A 12,704-nucleotide genomic window follows, 5' to 3' on the forward strand; every position below is an offset into this window, starting at 1 on the left:
CTTTCATTCAGTGTGTTTGCTCATTTTTTTGTGGTTCGTAACCCATATGAAAAACGTGCTAAGCATACGACAGCGCTTTTTGCATAAATGTTGATCAGGTTCTTTACTTTCACAAAGCAAAATTGTTTTGCATGCACCAATGAAATCTCAATTTCACATACTTAATTTTTTATTTGCTACGAGGAAGATTTGGCCTTAAAATGCTTATTGTCCCAAGTGCTTTTTCACGAAATCTCTCAAAGATCACAAAGCACTGACGACTTTCCCACGAAACCTATCAACGTCTATAAAGTGTGTACACATTTTGTGGCTTTGGCCACATTTCTCGTGCTCATCGCTGTACTTTTAATACTTAGCTTGTTCCTCCGGCCTTTAATTCTACATGAATCTATTCGTACGGTGAATAATTGGCATTGTTGTCCAGGTCACGCAACCACAGACAAATACGTAATCTGGCCTTTGGGGTTTTATTTCTGCCATTCACATGACTGGTGTTTGGCGTCTGCACTGTTTGTGAAAACACACATCTACCACGGTTGTGGTAAGCCACTGACACATCTTGAAAGCAACTCCGATCTGTTGAGTAACCAAGGTCACAGGATCAGTTGCATATTTTTTTTTTAAAAGTTCAAGCTGAAAATATTTCGTGTCACATTTTATTTTCAAGCCACAAAACATTTTGTGTCACATTTTATTTTGAAGCCAACATTACAGAACTGGGACAACAGCTTCTCTGCTGTGGACCCCCATATTCGACTGAATGCATTGTTTCTTGTGTCAGTAGTTTATTCAGGATGGATTCGCATCACAAGGCCTCTTGAATTGCATATTACCTTCTATGACATGTGGATCACCAAAATGGAAACTGACAAAGGAAATTTACCAAAAGTGTGGAGAGATGCATGCTTGGAATTACATTGAGAAAGAAAGAGGAATACTTAGATGAGAGACTAAACAAAAGCTAGAAAACAAAAACGGACTTGTACAGGACACATTACCAGAACGGATAATAGCGAATGGTTAAGATTGACAATGGAGTAGCAGCCAAAGAACGGTACATGCCTGGGAGGATCACCACCTTAAACATTGAGAAATCAGATGAGCTCATGTGCAGGTGCCAGATGGAGTGTTGCATCACAAGACCGTCAGGGATGGTGTCAGCTTAGGGAGGTCTTCATTCAGCAGTGGATAGATCATGGTCAGAAAAATATACTGTCAACATAACATATATCCATAACTGTTTATAGATTAGTACAATAGTCACCCTGTAGCGCGTTCATGTTTCTGCAACTTAATTCTAACTGTACTAGGATCAGTCAGAAATTTATCTACCTGAACCGATTTATACGACAAGGAATTTATTATTTAACAATGATTTATATTTGTGCAATATTTGCGAATGCTCTTTTTTCTATTTTCTCCATTGCTGGTACTTTATTTAGTTTTTGTAATTTGGTGACCCAGGTCACTCTTACAAATGAGACTACTGATCTCTTGAGTTCTCACCTCCTGGTTAAACAAAACAAACTTTAAACAATCATGAACGTTGGATGGAAACTGCGTTTGGACAATAACAATCTCTTGCTGGTGCTCTGAGCAACCTCAGGCTATGGCACGCATTCTGCATGTACAGTCCTGAAAACTGTTGCAGGCATCTATTTAGTTTTTATATTTTTACCTTTCATTGGCCAGAACAGTCAGATATACATTACCGTATGAGAATTGGTTTTTCCTTTTTTTATCGCAAGAAAACAGGTGTTAGGATGTTAATACACCAAACTGAAACCTTTTACAAGGAATCATCTGAGCATTAAGCACATATACTTGTGGTCAGAATTCAAACAAAAAACGTACTCTGAAACTGATTGGTCCACACCAGAGACAGCTTTCTTTTGAGCCTAGTCTCAAAACGGTGTTAGACCAGAAGACGCAAGCACTATCAAAGTAATGAGAGCTCGGGGTGAGCAGCTACATCATGGGACCTGTTACCAGAAAAAAAGTGGAAAACCTATTCTCATATTTTGGTACTGGCAAAGGAGGTCCCATAATGAAGACATTACCATAGTTGTGCATTGGATATATTTTGTTCATAAGCAACATTAGTCGGTCTAAGCTACCACCTGCTGGTACAATGTGATCATTGCACGGGCCAGCAAGCTAAACCCAGTCGTTGGTCTGAAGCCCCCATGGGCAGTGAATGCAATACGCTCCTCGTTTTCACGAAACACATTCCCAGTAAACACGCAACGTTGCGCCAAAGTTGACATGCGGTTTGCCCAACGTTGACCCAAAAAGTTCCATGTGCACTGGATCGTTCTTTGGGATGTGACGAAAACGCAGAGGGGGCCCTGTGGTAGACAGAGGCAATTGTGGTCACGTGGTGCGTGGGAAGGGGAAGTGACATGCCACGTGTTGTCGGGTGAACACGGCGGCCCGGATATCCACGTGAATGACTGCGGTGCAGGTCAGTGTGTGAGTTGTGAGTTACCTGCTCGTACAAAAGCACCGGGTTCGTCACGGCCACGGCTATGGCCCTCCCTTCTCTATGCTCGCGAAACGTGCAGCCCTCCAAAGGAACATTTTGCGCCGGTTTGACACATTTCAGGCTGGCCCTGCCTGCGATCCATCCCTGGGTTCGACCAGGGATGGATTTTGCGAGGATCTGGACACAGTTCCGTTAGTGAGCTACTCCAGCCGGCAAGGCTGCGCTGGCTGGGTCATGTAGCCCACACTCATTGCTCTACTTTACGCGACGAAACGGGCGCGGCACGGGCTGGAGAAGAGACGGGCTGATGTGGGGTATACAGAAGGATTCCGTGGAGCAGATTGGACTTGCCGATGACCGGTACCAGCGGTGTCAAGATCGACCCCTGGAGGAGGAGGAGGTTTGTGTGGGATGCTGTGGGGGGAGTTGGAGGCAGTCGCCCTCCAACAACAGCGGAGGGCAGAGGGTTGGCACATTGGGGGAGGCAAAGTTGGTGCAATCTGCCACAGGCATCTCCGTCTTCCCATGGCACCTGGGTCTGTCCCGTCACCTGCCAGCGGGCTCTTCGACACATCACGTGGCCTCAAAGTGCACCTAGCATGGCACTTTTTGGCCAAGGTTATATAGCCTTCAACAGACTGTAGGGGCAAGTGCTGTTAGCGAGCAACAATGAAGGGGGTGGGTGGCCAGAAACCACGCCTCTCCCCAGTGTCATTGTTTACAACACCGCACCAGGTACTCATTTGAGGCCGAGTCGACCTAGGGGAGGCCCAGGACCCATTCCGTTCATCGTCACTTGGTGTTGGCCGTGAGCAGGAATCGAACTCGGGTCGCCGGCTTCACCGTGTTGCACTGCGCACTCCGGACAAGGTTGGAGTGGTGGGGGCCCTACAGGCACGGAGAGTGGCACTGGGAGACATTGAGAGAGACGGGCATAGTGCTTTAGACACGACAATACATGTGTACCTTAGAGAGACGTGGAGAGGCAGATACAGGGTTGGCTACGCATCTCCCATTATTAGCACGGTTGGCTACGTACGGCGCGAAAGAAGTTCAACAACATACAGGACGCGCACCGCGAGAGTCATTTAGACATGCACGTACGAAAGCAGAGCGCAGAAAGTGAAGGCTGGAGACAGGGACATGGGAGAAACAGGCACATGGGAGAAACAGAAACAAACTCCATATGACCAGGCGCGATCAGCATACACAGCAGAAGCAGCATCTGATGACGGCGGCGATATTGGGACCCTGCGGTGGCAGTGAATGTTCGTCTGTATTCACCCCTGGCCAGATCACGGTGCTGTACTTTGCGAAGAGCGCCGAGCTGGCAGAGACGAGGAGGGAGGTCCTCACTGTGCCGAGGCAGCTCACGTCCCAGCAGCTCTGGCTGGAGATCGTGTCTCACCATCCAAGGTTCAAAGAGGCCCTTTGGCTCATTTACATGTTTCCAGTATTTTAAAATTGTATTAAAATATCATCCTCATTAGCCATGATTAATCCGCTGCCGGATGAAGGCAGCCTAAAGCCATGGCCGTCTCATCTCTCACGATCCTGCGATTTAATAATCCACCTCGCATCCCCGCACAAGCCAATGTAATCACCCCACCTCATTGGTAGACGTCCACTCAGACGCGCTCGTCATCTTGAATATTACATCAGCCATGGACCGCCATCTGACCTGGTTCCTAGTGAGATGTTTTACCAGACCTCTGTTTTTATCAGCAAACATCACATTATTCGATCTGATTTAGTTTAATTAATCTGTTGTTAATCTACATCGTTGTGGCATGATTTGATCATCTTAATTTAGATGCACTTCACATCAGAAGTCAATGGAACATTACATTGTCACAAACCAGTTTGCAACATGTATATTTATGTTTAAAACATTTAAACAGGAAACTACTGGGAGCACTACACTTTTATTTTTCACAGGTGGTACAGTGTTGACGGGCCTGAATAATTATTCAGTTGTGATGGGTTGATGATAATAATTCTACACCTTCACCATGAGAAGTGGGTTCACCACAGGAAACAATAACACTGAATTATTTAAAGGAAACATATATTAGAGGTGACGTTTCAGGCAATCGCCCTTGTTCATAGCACATAAATATAAAGGCCAGAGAGATATCGTGGATAAAGGTTGGAGACTGAACTTTACACCATGGGGCCTAATAAGAATAACACAATTTTAAAAATGTCCTAACGACCGCAGCCAAGACCCAATAGAACAATGGGAATGTTTACTCTGAGTAAGGGATGAGGAATCAAGTGAACAGCAGTCAATGATGGCAGGCCGTTGTCAGAGATTCACATTTTCTTGTTGCCATGCCCATACTTTGCCCGCAGCCTCCGAGTGATTGAGCAGAACCTGGTCCTCGCCGTTGGGGAGCAGTACGTCTCCTTGGGTGACGAAGAGCTTCTTCTTGAGCCAGGCCAGGAGGTGGCTCTCGTGCCCCCGCTGAGCGGCGGCTAGCGGCAGGTGAGCAGCAATAACGATACAAACATCATCATCATCAGCCGTGGTCAATCCGCTCCCCCAAGCCACCACCACCACCTCTCACTATCCTGTGTGGTAATAATCCACCGAGCACCTGCACACAAACTCATTTCATCGATCCATTTTCTCAGAACGCATCCACCAGATGTGTTTATACACTTGAAAATATCAACTCCTAACATTCTAAAAGTGTTCATATATGTCTTCACGTAATAAAACAATATTTTTAGTACATCGGCCTATTTACTCTCCACGCTAACATTTTCAAGCCAAGAGGCGAATGGACAAAATCATTTTATTTAGCGAGAACAGAGTTCAGTTTAAACATGCTTTGTCCCATAATTCTTCACAACAACGCTGTATTAGCTCCCTCAGCTCCTGAATCTCCCAGGACGTGGAGCAAAACGTCGCATATCTGGCCGATAAATTCTCAGCACAACCCGAAAACACATCGGAGGGCCATACAGCACAACTGCGTCAACCTATGCAGTTGTTAAGGATATTACTGTTGTAAACTGCAGTTGCTACACCGACAGTGTTTGACAGGTACGGTGTTTGCGCGCAGGCCATGGTGGATGCTGCAAGCCGTCAGAGGGATGTGGTGACACTGTCGCACCACAAGCTGAGCGTGGAGGAGGCAGTGGCGGCCGTTACCGCCCCGTGCTGTGGGGCCGTGTCCCTCTTCATCGGCAAGTCGGACACGCTGCAGCAGGCAGCACTTACAGTGACAAGTCTATAGGCATGCCGAGGTAGCCATGTGTCTCAAGAGTGCGGAGCTGGCACTGTTGAGATCCTGGGCTCGACTCCAGGCAGCTGCCTGTGATTAAACCGGGTTCTCTTGTGTAGAGAGTAGATGGTTTTGGGCCAGTGACCAATCTTTGCACAAATAAACTCCAACATCATATGTTGTATACATTTCAGCTCTTGAGGATTAAAACTGTCAGTTTCACTGTCATGTGACACGCATTTATCTGTGTAGTATGGCGGTAAGGAAAGTATCACTCCCTACTGTGTAGAAAGCAGTCTCTTAAAGGGATCTCAGAAGTAGGTATGTTATCTCCTTGTTTGGGTCATTCTCTAGCATGGGGTAATGCACTGCTTTGAGAGAGGCTGGAACAGATTCGTCTTGTGATATAATGCCGTGATCACGATCAGTAGACATTCTCGCTCCCACGATATGTCCACACATCGAATTGTGTGAATGAGCATTAATTATTATTTACGATTTTATTCAAATTATATGCAAATGTGGCATTATACATAACCAGAGCTCACAGACTTACAAGCGAGACAGAATTTTTATTTGTAAAAATAAAAAATTAGATGACAAAAAAAATGTTAACTTGCAACCCAAAATTGTGACAATGAATAACAATGGGGGGGGGGGGGGGGTCACTGGTCATATGCCTACAAATCGGTACACAATACGAATTTGCTGTCTTGGCAGACTGTGCGTATGCACAGATACGAAACGTTATTATTCTGTACAGTTTTGCACAATACTCTTCTTCCCCACATTCGCATGTTTCATTGTACTATCATCATCGTAGTCGTGTCACACGGCAAACAAATTTCCATTCCAAACTCACAGCTTGCAGTGCAGCACCCTGTGCCGGAGAAGGGCTCTGGGAGGTGATGTCTAAGAAGTATTTTGAGAGTCACTTGAAAAGGCCTCTTCACCAGTGCTGCTGCTGTGAAACATTTGTCCAAAAGTGCCATTTTGGCCAACAGCCTCATAACATTTTATTTTGGAAATGAAGCAAGGCGTCTCACGTCTGCGTGGGTCTTCCCGGTTGCGCTGTGTAGCTCTCTGATGGGTTTTTGGCTTATACCTGGTGTTGTTCGGCATGAGGTTCCAATGCAGCTCCTGAAGAAGCTCCCAGCACGTGGAGAAAAACGTCGGACATCATGCCAAACAACTGCACGGTACAACACGAAAACCCATTGGAGAACTAGACACCTCGTTCGTTTGTTCCTTCATGTGCTTCATTCTCAAATGTGTCACTCGCATGCGCTTATTGACGCCTGCCGACCGTTGCCGTTTTTGTAAACGGGGTTGGGGACGCTGTGATGTATGCAGGCATGACACGCGACAGCTTCGAGGCGAGGAAAGTGGTGCGGCTGGAGTACGAGGCCTACGAGTCCATGGCGATTGCGGAGATGCGCAAGGTGTGCGCAGCGATGCGCCACCAGTGGCCTGCGTTGGAGCACATCGCAGTGGCTCACCGGCTCGGGTTCGCAAGCGCAACCAATCACTCGTTATTTTTCTATCAACATCAACAATAATGCACATTCGTATTGTGTCTAAATGCAAAAGCATCTCAAGACGCTCTCACGCATGTACGTGGTGGGGAGCGTTGGCGCAGTGGCCAACAGAAATGGTAAGCGGTATCAGAACTTGTCCTGGGCCTCTCCTAGCTCTACTCTGCCTTAAATGAGTAGCCTAGTCCAGTGTGCGAGCATCTAAACTTGCGCGTTAAAGGTAGGTAGGCCTGGGTCCGGCTGCACCACCCCGGCGTGTGCCGCTGTGCCTTTCTTAATCGGTGCCCACTTAACAGCACTTTGCCCGACAGTCTGCATTGCCGTACATAGCACATTTGGCTATGTACGGCGCAACATAAGTTCAACAGACGTACATTTGGTTTTGTGCAGTGTGGTGCCGGTGGAGGAAGCGAGCGTGGTAATCGCCGTGTCATCCCCGCATCGCCGAGACTCTCTCGATGCCGTCAGCTACTGCATCGACAGCCTCAAGGCCACAGTACCCATATGGAAGAAGGTGAGTGGGAGCAGTTTTCTCAGAATGAAACCAATCTGCTGTCTCTCCGTTGAGTCGCTGTGAACATTAGGGTAGCAGACCTGTGAAGTCAATTATGAGTTACTCAATCATCGGTGGACGAATGCTGTAGTGGTAAGCATGCTGTATTATGTACAGGTAGTCCCCGACTTACGATGGAGATGCGTTACGACGATTCCATCATAAGGCGAAAATATCGTGAGTCGAAAATGGCCGAGCCTACCCAGGAGTCTTAAAGAATGGTGATAATTTAGCAAAACAGAGCAATTTACAGTACCGTACTGTATAAACTATATACTGTATGGATTTATTAATTACAATACACGCTTTATCACTCAAATTTGGCTTTGAAAAACAAAAAACACAGAAAAAAATACACGCGCTAACACCGTGACAACTTAACTCCGTCGACCGCTGGTGAGAGCGAGAGGCATCACCACACCAGGCGGGAGATGCGTACATTCCGGCAGCGTCCCAACGTACAGTATCGTACCTCGTACGTTGCTGCGTTTGCCTGCCGCGCGAAATGTAAAATATTTTACAATTTTGTCAAATCGCCATCGTAAGATCGAAATATCGTAAGTCGAACCATCGTAAGTCGGGGACTACCTGTATTTGTTTATGCATTGTGATCTTATTGTACAGCACCGTCAGATGTTGCTGTTCCTGTTTTTTATCGTAGGATTATAAAATATACATTTTTAGTGACAAGTGATTGCGTTATGTTCACTGTTTATTTTAAAGTAGTTTTGTACACAATTATTTTAATTACTATTCCTTAATTTATAAAATATCTGTTGCAGCGCTTTGAGGCGATTTTATTGCTAAAAGACAATCTATAAATAAATAAAAACGATTGATTGTGCTATGATCCTGGCGATATGAGTTTCATTCCCAGCTACGGTTAACATGATGACGAATATCTGACCTGGTCCTGGGTCTCCCCTAGGCCGACTAGGCCTAGTATGTTCTACTTATTTGTGTAACCCAACTGATGAAGAAGCTGTTGATGATTGCTCCCCCTACATCTATCAATCAGTGATTTTTCCTGAGTATTAGAATACTTTTGCGTGTTTACTTCATTGCCACTTAGCAATACAACCTCAACAAATATGAGATAATTTGTACTTAATGATGATATGCCATTGAAATAATAAAAGCTTTCACAAAATTTGTGAACAGATTTATTGGATAAAGATTTGCCTTGAGTAAAAACTGTAAACATGCAGTCATTTGTATTTGATTTTAAAAAGTTTCAATGTTCTACTCAAGCTTATGATGTCAAGCTTTTGGAACCCTTGGCAGTTTGCGTGAGAAGAGTTAAATACTCTTAGGTTTTGTCGGTAAAGTCACGTAGGTAAAAATAAAATAAAAAAATTATAAAAGTAATAATAGAAATAAAATAATAAATCACGACGTTTCGGAGGCAACACAAGTCTCCGTCATCAGGTGGGACCGTCAAGGTTAAAATTACTGCATCAAGTTAGCTGTGACGGTCCCACCTGATGACGGAGACTTGTGTTGTCTCCGAAACGTCGTGATTTTATATTTTATTTTATTTCTATTATTACTTTTATTAATTTTTTATTTAATTTTTTACCTACGTGACTTTACCGAAAAAACCTAAGAGTATGAATCCTTGCAGTCACGAAAGCTTCAAATCTAGAAGAGTTAAAGTTTACCACTCTGTCGATTTAAGGGGCAATTCTGCGTGTGGATTTACAAGGTGTTGTGTTTGGATCTGCAGGAGGTGTATGACACCAACGAGTACTCCTGGAGGGAGAATAAGGAATGCACTTGGACCGAAAAACAGGGAAAACACGAATGCGGCACAAATGTACGAGACTCTGAAGATGCAGTTGACACGTCGTCGTGAACTCATAACGCAGTATTAACATGATCGTGATTCTAAGTTCATTTTAAATATACAGTGATAATAATTGCGTTTTTAGTTATTAACAGTTGGACATTTTCCTGGCCTCACTGGAGATTACTTGGTAAGGATGCAAGATAGATTACACCAGCAGTATAATGCAACTTGAATTTATATATAGTGCCTAAATGGAATGAGACACACACTACTAACTCAGCATTTGTTTCTTGATTGTTGGCTCAATTGTGTAATTGATCTGGTGTTCATATCTAACCTGGCTGCTCAGAGTCTTAAGGGTTAAGCTGTCTTAATCCCGAGGTGTGCTGAGTGGGAGGTACAATATAGATAATAAATTGTGCACAATGTATGTGTTTAAAATATTGTTTATTTGCGTTCGGTTGAGTATACGGTATAAACATTGTTTCATGAGGTTCATTGAAAGATAAAGTGTAATGCCCTCATCCTACCCTCTTCGTACAGCCATGTACCAATTGCTTGGTGAGGTCACTGTGTGCAGATCTAAATGCCTCTGACAGCTAAATTCTGTGGCCCGCAGCATGGGAAATCTCAATTCCAAGTGGCTATGACAAAACACCACTTTTCTTGTGGTTGTGCAAGTGGGGTGGTCCCAGCTCATGACCTGCTTGGATGATTATTACACTGAAGTTCTAACGAAAAGGCTACCAGATGCAGAGAATTTTATTATTTAACTCTGCTGATTGGGTGGGTTTAGCAATTAAGCTGCAGTCCCCAACGTCTGGCCAGCATGGACATATTTACGTAAGCTCACGTCACATTGAACCCACCTGCCCAAGCCAAATTTGTAAGTCCAAGTTCAGGGTGAGAATCGTTATCAGGGTAGAAGTTCAATGAGTGTCCTTGGTGCATTCATTTGAGGCCATTACCCTAGATGCCTGTAGAGGCAGCTGAAGCAATCTTTGTAGTGAACAGAAAATATTTGCCTTTGTTGAACTCTCGCGTTAATGAGCATTACCTTGTAGGATGGGGCCAGTGAGGGAGAATGGCCCAAGTGATTTAGGGGAGCTGAGGGCTTCACTCGTAGGAGGTAAACTCATGTGACAGATCGGAGGTCAGAGGAAAATAGTCGATGAGTAACTTGGGGGGCCCCTATTTAATGGCAGGCCCCCCGTGGTAGTGTTCAGAAGCCTTGTGATGGCCTGGTATGCAGGTCAGCAAGGTTATTTGTAACATGGGAACTATGGCAACCAGGATGCCTACACCTTGACTCACATTGCAGAGGGGAACATGGCTAATGATGGGTTAAGAATGTGTGTATAAGAAAAAAAAATCTAGCTAAAACTACATGCCCCTTCTCTACGAAAAACTCGGTACATTTTTTCGTGTAATAAGTGTGTCATTACACAGCACTTAATAAAGGAAGCGCATGATGGCATTTAAGCTAGATTTTTTTTAAGAAGACGTACATGAATAGTAGACAATTTTGGCATTTTTGGCTGGTCGTACGTGCTTTTTACAGTTATGAAATGCCAAATATATAGGAAAGTTACGTTTTAGAATCATGAGGGGGGTGGAAATGGGACTCTATATGGTCTAACTAGACATCAGCAAAGAGCACTTGGTGGTAGACCTAAATTCAAATCCTAAAAGTAACAACAATCCCAAGTTTTTTTTGGCAAATGAATTTTTTTTCTAAATTTTTGGGATTTATATAAGCATAGATTTGATTGCGTTTGTGCTACATTTCAGCTTTCTAGCCTGTATACAGTGTCATGAGAATTCAAACCAATTCTCTCACAAGCAGATATATACACATCTTACGTGGGGCACTGTCAACGTTTGGAGGAGGACTGACTTGCACAGTCTGTGAGATCGAGGCCGGCGCCGCTCGTAGTGCCCCCTCGTGGCAATGAACCGGTAACCCATCGGCCACGGTGATGAGTATCGGACAAAATGTTTACGTTCGCGGTGAGAAGGTGGTGGGGGCCGAGTTCTTTTGGGCCTTTTGTCTTTTCGTGCGGAGGAAGTTGACTCAGCCGAAAGCGAGTTCTTGGTGCGGTGCGTAATCATCGGCACTGGGGTGACAAAGGTGGTCGGGTGTGGGGTTGGCCGCCCACCCCCTTCATAGTTGCTCGCTAATAGAATTTACCGCGACATACTGTCGATGAGACCGGAGATCTAAGCTCTTTAAATAAATAGTATAGGAGTCAAAGGGCATTCGTGTCGCACATTCACCGCAAGGTGAACAGGGAGTGGCCGTGCAGATTTAGCTCTAGGCTCGCTCACCAGCATGAAGGCCAATCTATATTTGAAGTTTTCGTGACTGCAGGGATCCATACTCTTTGGTTTTATTTTATACCTACGTGACTTTACCGAAAGAACCAAAGAGCATGAATGCCCTGAATTATGAGCAGAGGGTCGGGGAGACCCCGACATTTTTCATCACTCACCCCACCAATGATCACCCACACCGCTCACCAGACACCTTTCACCTATGACTGATGAATGAAGTGTTGACGGTACATGCTGAGTGTGAACGGCACTTTTTTGTGAGTGATGAGCGTGCGGTCAGTGTTTATGCTGAGCGCGTTGTTATACTGGTAGGAACCTCCTGGTTACACCAGCCCACAGGGGATTATTGTGTCCATCGTGCAGGGAGGGGCTGGGTGGGGAGGGAGGGGCTGGGTGGGGAGGGGCTGGGTGGGTAGGGGTTGGGTAGGGATGGCCTGGGTGGGGGGGAGGGGCTGGGTGGGGAGGGGCTGGGTGGGGAGGGTGGGGCTGGATGGAGAGGGGAGAGTGGGGAGGGGCTGGGTGGGGAGGTGGGGAGAGGCTGGGTGGGGAGGGTGGGGTGGGGCTGGGTGGGGATGGGCTGGTCGCAATTTATTTGCTTACATTGTCATTTTAAAAATAAAGCTAATTGTGACAATATAAATAGTTTTATAACAGTGTGTATTTTCACGTAACTTTTGTGGTTTAAAAAATGTCAAAAGGAACTATTGGCCCCCGGGCATCTTCACTTTATCAAATGTGGCCCTCTTTGCAAAAGGTTTGGACACCCCTGCAATAA

General features: G+C 45.3%; 2 protein-coding genes across 2 annotated transcripts; both read left to right on the forward strand.

The window, feature by feature from the left end:
- Window positions 1-2,391: 2,391 nt before the first annotated feature.
- MOCS2 (molybdenum cofactor synthesis 2) lies at window positions 2,392-4,973 on the forward strand. The gene is made up of 3 exons (XM_061553618.1): window positions 2,392-2,464; window positions 3,780-3,901; window positions 4,841-4,973. Exons 1-3 carry the CDS (start codon window positions 2,450-2,452, stop codon window positions 4,965-4,967), a joined length of 264 nt encoding a protein of 87 aa, XP_061409602.1. The 5' UTR covers window positions 2,392-2,449; the 3' UTR covers window positions 4,968-4,973.
- A 583-nt stretch (window positions 4,974-5,556) lies between these two features.
- Window positions 5,557-12,274, forward strand: LOC133343789 (molybdopterin synthase catalytic subunit-like). Its single transcript, XM_061553617.1, has 4 exons — window positions 5,557-5,680; window positions 7,072-7,225; window positions 7,644-7,767; window positions 9,533-12,274. The coding sequence occupies exons 1-4, from the start codon at window positions 5,560-5,562 to the stop codon at window positions 9,659-9,661; spliced, it is 528 nt and encodes a 175-aa protein (XP_061409601.1). The 5' UTR covers window positions 5,557-5,559; the 3' UTR covers window positions 9,662-12,274.
- The last annotated feature ends 430 nt before the right edge of the window (window positions 12,275-12,704 follow it).

This window comes from Lethenteron reissneri, chromosome 18 (assembly GCF_015708825.2).
Source record: "Lethenteron reissneri isolate LAM-NWPU_2019-01 chromosome 18, ASM1570882v1, whole genome shotgun sequence".
Taxonomy (NCBI): Eukaryota; Metazoa; Chordata; class Hyperoartia; order Petromyzontiformes; family Petromyzontidae; genus Lethenteron; species Lethenteron reissneri.